Consider the following 14,816-nt stretch of genomic DNA (forward strand, 5'->3'; position numbering starts at 1 on the left):
CATAACGCATTGCCCAGAGACTGATCTTGTGGGTACCTGGATGCGAAGTTTCGGCATTTTGCGTTTTCTTTTGTTGCAAACAGGTCTATTTGTGGTGTTCCCCAATTTTGGAAGTAAGTGTGTAGTACTTGGGGGTGAATCTCCCATTCGTGGATCTGTTGGTGATCCCGAGAGAGATTGTCTGCTAACTGATTCTGAATCCCTGGAATGAACTGTGCTATTAGGCGAATGTGGTTGTGTATCTCCCAATGCCATATTTTCCGTGTCAGGAGACACAACTGTGTCGAGTGTGTCCCTCCCTCTTTGTTTAGGTAATACATCGTTGTCATGTTGTCTGTTTTGACAAGAATGTGTTTGTGGCTTATTATTGGTTGAAATGCTTTTAACGCTTAGAAATACTGCCAATAGTTCTAAAAATATATGTGAAACTGTTTTTGCCAAGAGTCCCATTGTCCCTGAATGCTGTGTTGATTGAGGTGTGCTCCCCACCCCATCATGGAGGCATCTGTAGTTATTACGAATTGAGGCACTGGGTCTTGAAAAGGCCGCCCTTGGTTTAAATTTATATTGTTCCACCATTGAAGCGAGGTGTATGTTTGGCGGTCTATCAACACTAGATCTAGAAGTTGACCCTGTGCCTGTGACCATTGTGATGCTAGGCACTGTTGTAAGGGCCGCATGTGCAATCTTGCGTTTGGGACAATGGCTATGCATGAGGACATCATGCCTAGGAGTTTCATTACTATTTTGACTTGTATCCTTTGGTTTGGATACATGACCTGTATTACATTGTGAAATGCTTGTACTCTTTGTGGACTTGGAGTGGCAATCGCTCTTGCTGTGTCGATTGTTGCCCCTAAGTATTGCTGTGTCTGACACGGCTGAAGGTGTGACTTTGTGTAGTTGATTGAGAAACCTAGTTTGTGTAGGGTTTCTATGACGTACTTTGTGTGTTGTGAACACTGTTCTAGTGTGTTGGTTTTGATTAACCAATCATCTAGGTACGGGAACACATGTATTTGCTGCCTTCTGATATGCGCAGCTACTCCTGCCAGGCATTTTGTAAAAACTCTTGGCGCAGTTGTTATTCCGAATGGCAACACCTTGAATTGGTAATGTACCCCTTGGAATACAAATCTTAGGTACTTTCTGTGTGAAGGATGTATTGGTATATGGAAATATGCATCCTTTAGGTCTAGTGTTGTCATGTAGTCTTGTTGTTTGAGCAGTGGGATTACGTCTTGTAATGTCACCATGTGAAAGTGGTCTGATTTGATGTGGGTATTTAATGTTCTGAGATCTAATATAGGTCTCAGTGTTTTGTCCTTTTTGGGTATGAGAAAGTACAGAGAGTAAACTCCTGTTCCTTTCTGTTGAATTGGTACTAATTCTATTGCTCCTTTTTGTAGCAATGCCTGGACCTCTAGTCCTAGAAGATCCATGTGTTGTCTTGACATATTGTGTGTTTTCGGTGGGACGTTTGGAGGGAATCTGAGAAATTCTATGCAATAACCATGCTGGATAATTGCCAGTACCCAAGTGTCTGTTGATATCTCCTCCCAATGTCTGTAAAAATTGCTTAGTCTTCCCCCCCCCCCACAGGTGTTATGTGTTGGGGATTTGTGACTTGGAAGTCACTGCTTGTTTTGAGGAGTTTTGGGGGTTTGGAACTTCCCTCTATTCTTTTGGAATTGTCCCCCTCTATATTGCCCCCGAAAACTTCCCCGCCGATATTGGCTTTGATAAGTGGGCCTTGTTTGTGAGATTGTGGGTTCTGTAGCTTGTCCTCGAAACCCCCCTCTAAACTGTGTTTTGCGAAATGTGCCTCTGCTCTGTGGGCCTTGGCCGTATCAGTGTCTTTTTTAAGTTTTTCGATAGCAGTGTCCACCTCCGGCCCAAACAACTGCTGTCCATTAAAGGCATATTCAGCACGGCTTGTTGTATTTCCGGCTTGAATCCTGATGTACGCAATCATGCGTGTCTCCTTATTGTTACTGCAGTATTTACTGTCCTTGCAGCTGTATCTGCTGCATCCATTGCTGACCGTATCTGATTATTTGAGATACTTTGTCCTTCCTCCACCACTTGTTGTGCCCTTTTCTGGAACTCTTTGGGTAAGTGTTCTATGAAATGCTGCATTTCGTCCCAATGAGCCCTATCATATCTTGCCAGAAGTGCTTGTGAGTTGGCAATGCGCCATTGGTTTGCTGCCTGTGCTGCAACCCTTTTCCCTGCGGCGACGAATTTGCGACTCTCCTTGTCTGGAGGTGGTGCTTCTCCCGAGGTGTGAGAGTTAGCTCTCTTGCGAGCTGCCCCTACTACCACAGAGTCTGGTGTTAATTGCTGCATGATATACACAGGGTCTGTAGGCGGTGGCTTGTACTTTTTCTCCACCCTTGGAGTTATGGCCCTGCCCTTCACAGGATCCTGAAACACCTGTTTGGAGTGTTTTAGCATTCCAGGTAGCATAGGTAAGCTCTGGTATTGGCTATGAGTGGAGGATAGTGTATTAAACAGAAAGTCATCCTCAATCGGTTCTGCATGCAAGGTGACATTATGAAAAGCCGCTGCTCTTGAGACCACCTGCGTGTAGGATGTACTGTCCTCAGGTGGCGATGGTCTCGCTGGGTAACAGTCTGGGCTGTTATCCGATACTGGCGCATCATAAAGGTCCCATGCGTCGGGATCATCTTGACTCATTGCAGTATGAGTTGGGGATTGCATCAGTGGTGGAGTGACTACCGGTGATGTGTGCATTGACGGTGGTGGAGATGGTGGCGGAGTTGTTTGACTTGCCACCTTTGCCTGTGGCTGCTTGTCCTTTTCTTGAAAGGCAAGTCTTCTTTTCATTTTAATTGGGGGAAGAGTGCTTATCTTCCCTGTGTCCTTTTGAGTGTGGAGCCTCCTTTGAGTGTAGTTTGGCTCCATTGATTCTAGTTCTTGTCCGAACTTATGTCCTTGCATTTGGGAGAACAATCCCTGTTCCTCTGTGTAGGAACCTGATTTCGGTTCAGAGGCTGGATGTTTCGGAATGGAAACCTTTTCGGTAGCCTTTTTCGGCTCCGACGACACTTTCTTTATTTTCGGTGCCGACCCATTTCGGTGCTGAACTTGCTCGGAGCCGCTGTCTCGGGCCCGAGATTGCTATGTGCCGGTATCTCGACCGGAGTCAGATGACTTCGACACAAGCGTGCCCTTTTTCGGTGCCGATGATCGGTCACCTATTTTTCGGGTTAAGCCATGGCCTGTTGGCGGTGGCGTCCCCTGGGCTTTTGTGGTCTTCTCGTGAGTTTTATGTTTCGACGTCTTACTCACGGTTTTAGGCGTTTCTTCGGGATCGAGCTCGTCCGAGTCCGACTCCTGGATGGAGAAGGTTTCTTCTTCCTCCTCCAAATGCCTTTGTCCTGTCGGCGCCGACGCCATTTGCAGTCTTCTCGCTCTTCGGTCTCTTAATGTCTTCCTCGACCAAAACGCTCGACAGGCTTCACAAGTATCTTCTCTGTGTTCTGGAGACAAACACAAGTTACAGACCAGGTGCTGATCTGTATACGGATACTTGTTGTGACATTTTGGGCAGAAGCGAATGGGGTCCGTTCCATCAGCCTTGAAGAGACACGTGGCCGGGCCGACCAGGCCCCGACGGGGGATCGAAAAAACACCGAAGGGCCACCGGAGCTCTTCAAAAGTCGGTGTTGATCTGTTGTAACTAACCCAATACCGAACGCAAACAATACCGTCGATTTTTCCGAGATTATAACTAACTTTCCAAACGGAAACACGGAGCGAAAAGGAACACGTCCGAACCCGATGGCGGAAAAAAAACAATCTAAGATGGAGTCGACGCCCATGCGCAATGGAGCCGAAAGGGGAGGAGTCCCTCGATCCCGTGACTCGAAAAGACTTCTTCGAAGAAAAACAACTTGTAACACTCCGAGCCCAACACTAGATGGCGGGATGTGCAAAGCATGTGTATCTGCAGCTACACATGCCATCGAACATATATATATATATATATACACATACACACACACACACACACAACTCAAACCACACTACAAGATTTTTTTCGCTGCTTCATTGTCAAGAATGTCAAGCAACAGAAAGTACACAGATCTTCAAGAAAATGTAAACTGATCCATATCATACATATTTATTTCACAAGACACAGGTGATGACATTACATGTACGGCGCAGACCAAGGAGCAGGGTCGCTCTGGTGAGGTGGAGAATGGGGAAAGATAGCTGACTGTAAGTCTATTTGTTGGAGAGCAATGAAGAACCTGTGATAATCGAAAAGGGTACGCCATATTGTACAGCCAACCAAGGCGTGGTGTTCCTGAGAGACTGGGGCAAAGCCGAGGCCAGTGTTTGTGGAGACAGGACACTCCAGCCCCCCCAATACATCTAACACCCCCCAGTCCCATTAGTCCATCTTATACAGCCCAACCCCACCAACCTCCCTCTGCGCTGCATTATTTAGATCTTATTCCACCTTCCTCAGGCCAAGCTCCCCTCCTTAATATACAAGGCCTCACTCCTCCACACACCCAGTCTCTCCTTCCTTCCCTTTGGGGTGTGTAGCCCCCCTCCTCGCCACAAGTTCATTCATAGTCCCAGCACAGTTACGACCCCTTACTCCTTGTTTCAATGGTACAGTCTGGCACCACAGTCCACCTTCCCCACCATTCCTCATCTCCCCTGTGTCAAAAGGAGCAAACTCAGGTGTGAACTCTAGAGAGCAGAGAAAGGGCAGGTCCTCCGACCCTCATTCAACATTTCAAGAATTCTGTTTTTTGATCTCTCTATATTGATCTCTCTATATTGAACTCAGTAAATATAGCACATTATGTTGTAGAACAATATTCCTAACACACGAACAGTCATATACAATAATATAAAAGACATTGATACATGTAACGTTCCTTTAAAAAGAAGGCTCCTTACAGCTCCGTCACCTCTGAAGCAGCGGCGCCCTCTGGTGGATGCTCCGTATAAGGCAGGCAGGCAGAGATTCCAGCAGTGACAAGTACCTCCCCTGGCCACAAGGTGTCAGGAAGGAGGAGCGGGTGGAGAAGCCGTTCCATCCAGCCCTGATACCTAGATGGAAAGGGGATGGATGGGAACGGGGTGGCTTATGATTTACTGCTTGCTGAAAGACAGAGTTGGGGCCATGGATATGAGTTGTCAGCACCCAAAGTCAGCCAATAAAATGAAAAGGTATAGCTGCCAAGTTTACCAGGTCCATGCGTGATGTGCTACTTCAGTTCAGATTTTTCCTTTTGAAGGCCTGGACTGGAGCACACATCATGCACAGAACTGGGAAACTTGGCAGGGCTGAAAAGGTAAAGTAGGGATTCAGGCTGCAGCTTTTATAATACATGAAGCCTTATACTTTGGTGGGTGAGAGGGACCTGGAAGTGTGTGCGTGTGACAGATATAGGGGGCAAAGGTATGACAGCAAGCAAGTCAGTACTATCCCTGCCTTCTTTTGATCTGTCAGGTAAATTGTATGGCACCAGAGGCAAAAGCAGTAAAACAAACCTTCAAAAATAATTAAAACACAGATTCACATTGTAATAAGAGTGGGCGTGCTAGGTTTCATGTGACCATAGGGTAGTGGGTGTCATGTGACTCTAGGGCAATTGGTGTCATGTGACCTTAGGGCAGAGGTGTGCCTGTACATAGTAGTTTGATAGAAAATATTTGGGATTTTGGAAAGGGATATCTTCGGCCAGTAATTGAGGGTAACCAGACTGAGAGTGTTCTTGAAGGGTGACAACCCACTCTATCACTGTCAGATCCCTTGAGTGCCCCCTCTCCAGGCGGCCTGGATCCCAGTGATGAAACATGCCCATTACTATCACTCACACTGCTTCACTGATCCCTGGCAGAGGCTTCTGGGTAGGCAAGCCTTGGAATGGCCAGAAGGCAAGGAGTTTTTAGGGCAGACATTGTGTGGGATTTGTCATTCCTTCATGTTTCTACACCCTATGCACTCCTGAACCCATTAGCAGCCACGGCAGAGGGATGCACTTCATACCCGGACAGTTAACACACCATGTAGTTTGGAAAACAGAAATCCTGCAGCCCACCCCAGTTCTGGGACAGAGAGAAGAGGGGAATCTTTAAGACGAAACAGATTGGGGGTCTTCAGAAAACTTAGAGGCCACAGAGGTTTGCAACAGTTTACACCAGGTTTAGCTGAGGTAGGGTAATCCAGTAAGGGTTAAACCACCTTTGCAAGTGGGTGAAGAGGGGGAACTCAGGAGATGCTGCAAAGCCATGCACCCCCGCTTGAGTGGTAGTGTCCATCTATGACCAGTCTGATTAGAACAGCCCCCACTGGCCTGAGGGGTGCACAATAAGGAACTAGTACTTTGGGGTGCTCATACATGGCGGGGTGAACTTGAAGAAGGAGTCCAGGTACATGGAAACAAGTGCTGAGAGGGTTGAGGGGGTTGCATGCATAAAGGCACCACGGAGACGCCGCTAACACCTCCTCCATTAGGCCATCCTTCCAGGCTTCATCTGAGAGCACTGCAGAAAGAGTGAAAGATGGGAGACAAAAAAACAATTAGATTACAAAATTATATTCTGCAGACATCTTCCCTGACCCTATGAGGAGGAGAAGGATGGAAAGGAAACAGGGATTCTAACAAAGGCAATGAATCCCATGATGTAGAGCAGAAAACCCACCAAAACCCGGCTTAAAGAGGAGTTTGTGCAATTATTCCCAAAAGACTAAATATCGAAGGAAGTTAACGTGCGACACAGAAATAAATTATGCCATGGATGGGAAACGTTACATACCCTGTAAGCATCTGTTTGTTGTGTGTACTGCTGTATATTCACATGCTCTGCTTATTCCTGGCATCTAGTGGTGGGCTGAGATGTTTTCAAATTGTTTTTCTTGAAAGAAGCCTTTTGAGTCATGAGGTATTAAAGGGACTCCTCCTTTAGTTGGCAATGTGCATGGGGCACCAAACTCTATATTAGATTGTTGTTCACACAGCGGGAATGAATTGTATGGAGTGGTAAGTAAACACAGTAAGGTGCACATCAGAATTGCAAAAGGAAGCTAGTTAATAAAGGAAGAGATCCGTCATCAAAGCTACATGCTCTCGGGAAGGAGGGTGGGCGCATGTGAATGTACAGCACTACATGCTATGAACAGATGCTTACAGGGTACGGAACATTTTCTACTTTAAGCGATGCTGTAGATACACATTCTCTGCATTGACTGTAAAGCAGTATCCCCTATAAGCGGCCAACCACAGCCTGCTGCCTCGCTATGGTAACCACACAATAATACTTAGTGAAGGTGTGTGGTGATAACCAAGCTTTACAATTTCCAGCTAAAGGAATATTTCATGTAGAGTGCACCCTGGGGGTGACAAGGAGAGCTCTTCTAACTTTGTGATAACAGGTATGGATGCATTTGACTATCCACCTGGCAATGCCTGTTTTGGTGTAGAACGGCCCTCAAGAGGTTTAGCAAAGGCAAACAATTTTACTGCTTTGTCAAAGAGCTGGTAATACATGACAGCAGGTTTGACATCTAAGCTTTGTAGAGCTTTCTCTGCTACAGAGACTGGTTGAAGGCCGAGCGCTCTATGGCTTGGTTGAGATGAAAAGGGAAAAAACACTTTTGGGACGAACTTTGGGTGAGTTCTGAGAACTACCTACTTTTGTGAACTTGAATGAAGGGGTCTTGGAGCGCGAGGGCATCTAATTACTAATACATCTAAGAGAGGTTATGGCCCATCCAAAGATGTCCTGGGTGTCTTTGAAGGCTTCTCTCTACATCACCTAATGTGCACACCTTCTACAAGTGCTGGTTTCAATTCAGAGGAGAGGCAGAGGTTACAAAGCTCGTGTCCGTTGGTCCTCGGAACTTCACATGGCACAGGGGACAGTCCTGGATGGGCATCCTATCCACCACCATGTGTGCATTCTGTGGGAAGGAGTTGTTGAGGAAGTTGATGAAGATGAGAGGCACATGGCCCTGACAGTTAGGAGTCAATTTCAGTCTGTGTCCGGGAAACAGTTGCAGAGAAAAAACGATGATGAAGCCTATTTTTCGAATTGACCAGATGGGCTTGAACAGGGGCGTGAGGAATGCATCAAACTCAGAGCCACGAGACCTCAACTGACTTTGGAAGAAGGAATAAAAGAGGACTGCCCGGCTGCACTGAGGGCCAGCAAAGAGGGGCTGCACTGCCAAAGACTGCACCTGGTGGCTAGCAAAGACAGGGACTGTGCCTGCTGTGTCCTGCTCAAGGAGGATCTGTCTCCAGAGCCCAGTCAAGCCAAAAGACTCCAAAGGCCAGCTGACTGGCCTCCTATTTGTAGCACAGGTACGCAACAACTGAAGAAGCCTGCTGGGGCAAGTTGGTAGTCCAAAGTTTTCAAGCCGCCACCACTGCCGACCTGCAGCACTAAGGACCAAGCCCCAAAAACACAAAGTTGCACTTGCATTCGTTGAGCCCAGGAGTGCTGTTGGAGAGTTGTAGGGACCCTCAGAAAGGTGGGTTATCAACACAGGAAGGATTGGCCTGTGACCGCGACAAAGGGCGATTAGTAGTCCAGTGGTGACCTGACTTAGGTAAGACCGGCGAGGGCTTTGTGGGATGTCCTGCAAGCAAAACCCCCATCACTACCTTTGTGAACTGAAGAATCCCTATAGGAAGCCCCCCCCATTGACGGTATCTCATCCACAGCATTCTTAAAGCATGTTCTGCATCCTTCATCGCTTGCATCTGGACCACGTCATAGGAATCCTGTAGGAAGTTGGCTCTGTATGTGCTATTTCAAAGTAAGGAATAGCATGCACAGAGTCCAAGGGTTCCCCTTAGAGGTAAAATAGTGGTAAAAATAGATAATACTAATGCTCTATTTTGTGGTAGTGTGGTCGAGCAGTAGGCTTATCCAAGGAGTAGTGTTAAGCATTTGTTGTACATACACATAGACAATAAATGAGGTACACACACTCAGAGACAAATCCAGCCAATAGGTTTTTATATAGAAAAATATCTTTTCTTAGTTTATTTTAAGAACCACAGGTTCAAATTCTACATGTAATATCTCATTCGAAAGGTATTGCAGGTAAGTACTTTAGGAACTTCAAATCATCAAAATTGCATGTATACTTTTCAAGTTATTCACAAATAGCTGTTTTAAAAGTGGACACTTAGTGCAATTTTCACAGTTCCTAGGGGAGGTAAGTATTTGTTAGGTTAACCAGGTAAGTAAGACACTTACAGGGCTTAGTTCTTGGTCCAAGGTAGCCCACCGTTGGGGGTTCAGAGCAACCCCAAAGTCACCACACCAGCAGCTCAGGGCCGGTCAGGTGCAGAGTTCAAAGTGGTGCCCAAAACACATAGGCTAGAATGGAGAGAAGGGGGTGCCCCGGTTCCGGTCTGCTTGCAGGTAAGTACCCGCGTCTTCGGAGGGCAGACCAGGGGGGTTTTGTAGGGCACCGGGGGGGACACAAGTCCACACAGAAATTTCACCCTCAGCAGCGCGGGGGCGGCCGGGTGCAGTGTAGAAACAAGCGTCGCGTTCGCAATGTTAGTCTATGAGAGATCTCGGGATCTCTTCAGCGCTGCAGGCAGGCAAGGGGGGGGGTTCCTCGGGGAAACCTCCACTTGATCAAGGGAGAGGGACTCCTGGGGGTCACTCCTCCAGTGAAAGTCCGGTCCTTCAGGCCCTGGGGGCTGCGGGTGCAGGGTCTCTCCCAGGTGTCGGGACTTTGGATTCAAAGAGTCGCGGTCAGGGGAAGCCTCGGGATTCCCTCTGCAGGCGGCGCTGTGGGGGCTCAGGGGGGACAGGTTTTGGTACTCACAGTATCAGAGTAGTCCTGGGGTCCCTCCTGAGGTGTTGGATCGCCACCAGCCGAGTCGGGGTCGCCGGGTGCAGTGTTGCAAGTCTCACGCTTCTTGCGGGGAGCTTGCAGGGTTCTTTAAAGTTGCTGGAAACAAAGTTGCAGCTTTTCTTGGAGCAGGTCCGCTGTCCTCGGGAGTTTCTTGTCTTTTCGAAGCCGGGGCAGTCCTCAGAGGATGTCGAGGTCGCTGGTCCCTTTGGAAGGCGTCGCTGGAGCAGGATCTTTGGAAGGCAGGAGACAGGCCGGTGAGTTTCTGGAGCCAAGGCAGTTGTCGTCTTCTGGTCTTCCGCTGCAGGGGTTTTCAGCTGGGCAGTCCTTCTTCTTGTAGTTGCAGGAATCTAATTTTCTAGGGTTCAGGGTAGCCCTTAAATACTAAATTTAAGGGCGTGTTTAGGTCTGGGGGGTTAGTAGCCAATGGCTACTAGCCCTGAGGGTGGGTACACCCTCTTTGTGCCTCCTCCCAAGGGGAGGGGGTCACAATCCTAACCCTATTGGGGGAATCCTCCATCTGCAAGATGGAGGATTTCTAAAAGTTAGAGTCACCTCAGCTCAGGACACCTTAGGGGCTGTCCTGACTGGCCAGTGACTCCTCCTTGTTTTTCTCATTATTTTCTCCGGCCTTGCCGCCAAAAGTGGGGCCTGGCCGGAGGGGGCGGGCAACTCCACTAGCTGGAGGGTCCTGCTGGGTTGGCACAAAGGAGGTGAGCCTTTGAGGCTCACCGCCAGGTGTGACCATTCCTGCCTGGGAGAGGTGTTAGCATCTCCACCCAGTGCAGGCTTTGTTACTGGCCTCAGAGTGACAAAGGCACTCTCCCCATGGGGCCAGCAACATGTCTCGGTTTGTGGCAGGCTGCTAAAACTAGTCAGCCTACACAGATAGTCGGTTAAGTTTCAGGGGGCACCTCTAAGGTGCCCTCTGTGGTGTATTTTACAATAAAATGTACACTGGCATCAGTGTGCATTTATTGTGCTGAGAAGTTTGATACCAAACTTCCCAGTTTTCAGTGTAGCCATTATGGTGCTGTGGAGTTCGTGTTTGACAGACTCCCAGACCATATACTCTTATGGCTACCCTGCACTTACAATGTCTAAGGTTTTGTTTAGACACTGTAGGGGTACCATGCTCATGCACTGGTACCCTCACCTATGGTATAGTGCACCCTGCCTTAGGGCTGTAAGGCCTGCTAGAGGGGTGTCTTACCTATACTGCATAGGCAGTGAGAGGCTGGCATGGCACCCTGAGGGGAGTGCCATGTCGACTTACTCGTTTTGTCCTCACTAGCACACACAAGCTGGTAAGCAGTGTGTCTGTGCTGAGTGAGAGGTCTCCAGGGTGGCATAAGACATGCTGCAGCCCTTAGAGACCTTCCTTGGCATCAGGGCCCTTGGTACTAGAAGTACCAGTTACAAGGGACTTATCTGGATGCCAGGGTCTGCCAATTGTGGATACAAAAGTACAGGTTAGGGAAAGAACACTGGTGCTGGGGCCTGGTTAGCAGGCCTCAGCACACTTTCAATTGTAAACATAGCATCAGCAAAGGCAAAAAGTCAGGGGGCAACCATGCCAAGGAGGCATTTCCTTACACAACCCCCCCCCAAACGAAAGAGGATGAGACTAACCTTTCCCAAGAGAGTCTTCATTTTCTAAGTGGAAGAACCTGGAAAGGCCATCTGCATTGGCATGGGCAGTCCCAGGTCTGTGTTCCACTATAAAGTCCATTCCCTGTAGGGAGATGGACCACCTCAACAGTTTAGGATTTTCACCTTTCATTTGCATCAGCCATTTGAGAGGTCTGTGGTCAGTTTGAACTAGGAAGTGAGTCCCAAAGAGGTATGGTCTCAGCTTCTTCAGGGACCAGACCACAGCAAAGGCCTCCCTCTCAATGGCACTCCAACGCTGCTCCCTGGGGAGTAACCTCCTGCTAATGAAAGCAACAGGCTGGTCAAGGCCATCATCATTTGTTTGGGACAAAACTGCCCCTATCCCATGTTCAGAGGCATCAGTCTGCACAATGAACTGCTTAGAATAATCTGGAGCTTTGAGAACTGGTGCTGAGCACATTGCCTGTTTCAGGGTGTCAAAGGCCTGTTGGCAGTCCACAGTCCAGTTTACTTTCTTGGGCATTTTCTTGGAGGTGAGTTCAGTGAGGGCTGTCACAATGGATCCATATCCCTTCACAAACCTCCTGTAATACCCAGTCAAGCCAAGGAATGCCCTGACTTGAGTCTGGGTTTTTGGAGCTTCCCAGTCCAGAATAGTCTGGATCTTGGGTTGGAGTGGCTGAACTTGGCCTCCACCTACAAGGTGTCCCAAGTAAACCACAGTTCCCTGCCCTATCTGGCATTTGGATGCCTTGATAGAGAGGCCTGCAGATTGCAGAGCCTTCAAAACCTTCCTCAGGTGGACCAGGTGATCCTGCCAGGTGGAGCTAAAGACAGCAATATCATCAAGATAAGCTGTGCTAAAGGACTCCAAGCCAGCAAGGACTTGATTCACCAACCTTTGGAAGGTGGCAGGGGCATTCTTTAAACCAAAGGGCATAACAGTAAACTGATAATGCCCATCAGGTGTGGAGAATGCTGTCTTTTCTTTTGCTCCAGGTGCCATTTTTATTTGCCAGTACCCTGCTGTCAAGTCAAAGGTACTTAGAAATTTGGCAGCACCTAATTTATCAATGAGCTCATCAGCTCTTGGAATTGGATGGGCATCTGTCTTGGTGACAGAATTGAGCCCTCTGTAGTCCACACAAAACCTCATCTCTTTCTTTCCATCTTTGGTGTGAGGTTTGGGGACTAAGACCACTGGGCTAGCCCAGGGGCTGTCAGAGCGCTCAATGACTCCCAATTCCAGCATCTTGTGGACTTCCACCTTGATGCTTTCTTTAACATGGTCAGATTGTCTAAAGATTTTGTTCTTGACAGGCATGCTGTCTCCTGTGTCCACATCATGGGTACACAGGTGTGTCTGACCAGGGGTTAAGGAGAAGAGTTCAGGAAACTGTTGTAGGACTCTCCTACAATCAGCTTGCTGTTGGCCAGAGAGGGTGTCTGAGTAGATCACTCCATCTACTGTACCATCTTTTGGGTCTGATGACAGAAGATCAGGGAGAGGTTCACTCTCTGCCTCCTGATCCTCATCTGTTACCATCAACAGATTGACATCAGCCCTGTCGTGGAAGAGCTTAAGGCGGTTTACATGGATCACCCTTTTGGGGCTCCTGCTTGTGCCCAGGTCCACCAAGTAGGTGACCTGACTCTTCCTCTCTAGTACTGGGTAAGGGCCACTCCATTTGTCCTGGAGTGCCCTGGGAGCCACAGGCTCCAGAACCCAGACCTTCTGCCCTGGTTGGAACTCAACCAGTGCAGCCTTTTGGTCATACCAAAACTTCTGGAGCTGTTGGCTGGCCTCAAGGTTTTTGGTTGCCTTTTCCATGTACTCTGCCATTCTAGAGCGAAGGCCAAGTACATAGTCCACTATGTCCTGTTTAGGCTCATGGAGAGGTCTCTCCCAGCCTTCTTTAACAAGGGCAAGTGGTCCCCTTACAGGATGACCAAACAGAAGTTCAAAGGGTGAGAACCCTACTCCCTTCTGTGGTACCTCCCTGTAAGCGAAAAGCAGACATGGCAGGAGGACATCCCATCTCCTTTTGAGTTTTTCTGGGAGCCCCATGATCATGCCCTTTAATGTCTTGTTGAATCTCTCAACCAAGCCATTAGTTTGTGGATGGTATGGTGTAGTGAATTTATAAGTCACTCCACACTCATTCCACATGTGCTTTAGGTATGCTGACATGAAGTTGGTACCTCGGTCAGACACCACCTCCTTAGGGAAACCCACTCTGGTAAAGATACCAATGAGGGCCTTGGCTACTGCAGGGGCAGTAGTTGACCTAAGGGGAATAGCTTCAGGATACCTGGTAGCATGATCCACTACTACCAGGATATACATATTTCCTGAGGCTGTGGGAGGTTCCAGTGGACCAACTATGTCCACACCCACTCTTTCAAAGGGCACCCCCACCACTGGAAGTGGAATGAGGGGGGCCTTTGGATGCCCACCTGTCTTACCACTGGCTTGACAGGTGGGGCAGGAGAGGCAAAACTCCTTAACCATGCTGGACATATTGGGCCAGTAGAAGTGGTTGACTAACCTCTCCCACGTCTTGGTTTGTCCCAAATGTCCAGCAAGGGGAATGTCATGGGCCAATGTTAGGATGAACTCTCTGAACAGCTGAGGCACTACCACTCTCCTAGTGGCACCAGGTTTGGGGTCTCTGGCCTCAGTGTACAGGAGCCCATCTTCCCAATAGACCCTATGTGTTCCATTTTTCTTGCCTTTGGACTCTTCAGCAGCTTGCTGCCTAAGGCCTTCAAGAGAGGGACAGGTTTCTTGTCCCTTACACAGCTCTTCCCTTGAGGGTCCCCCTGGGCCTAAGAGCTCAACCTGATAAGGTTCAAGCTCCAAAGGCTCAGTTCCCTCAGAGGGCAGAACTTCTTCCTGAGAAGAGAGGTTCCCTTTCTTTTGCTGTGTTGCAGTTGGTTTCCCAACTGACTTTCCTGTTCTCTTGGTAGGCTGGGCCATCTTTCCAGACTCCAGCTCTACTTTTTCACCCTGTGCCTTGCATTGTGCTCTTGTTTTCACACACACCAGTTCAGGGATACCCAGCATTGCTGCATGGGTTTTTAGCTCTACCTCAGCCCATGCTGAGGACTCCAGGTCATTTCCAAGCAGACAGTCCACTGGGATATTTGAGGAGACCACCACCTGTTTCAGGCCATTGACCCCTCCCCATTCTAAAGTAACCATTGCCATGGGATGTACTTTTCTCTGATTGTCAGCGTTGGTGACTGTGTAAGTTTTTCCAGTCAGGTATTGGCCAGGGGAAACCAGTTTCTCTGTCACCATGGTGACACTGGCACCTGTATCCCTCAG

General features: G+C 48.4%; 1 protein-coding gene across 1 annotated transcript in view; it reads right to left on the reverse strand.

Annotated features, from left to right (window-relative positions):
- Window positions 1–4,126: 4,126 nt before the first annotated feature.
- The window catches only part of FLOT1 (flotillin 1), a 120,622-nt gene continuing 109,932 nt past the window's right edge, over window positions 4,127–14,816 (reverse strand). The window contains exon 13 of the mRNA XM_069241837.1: window positions 4,127–6,537. Within this exon, the coding sequence (XP_069097938.1) occupies window positions 6,505–6,537 (33 nt within the window). The 3' untranslated portion in view covers window positions 4,127–6,504. The remainder of the gene's footprint in view (window positions 6,538–14,816) is intronic.

The sequence above is a fragment of the Pleurodeles waltl genome, chromosome 6 (genome assembly GCF_031143425.1).
Source record: "Pleurodeles waltl isolate 20211129_DDA chromosome 6, aPleWal1.hap1.20221129, whole genome shotgun sequence".
In the NCBI taxonomy this organism is placed as follows: Eukaryota; Metazoa; Chordata; class Amphibia; order Caudata; family Salamandridae; genus Pleurodeles; species Pleurodeles waltl.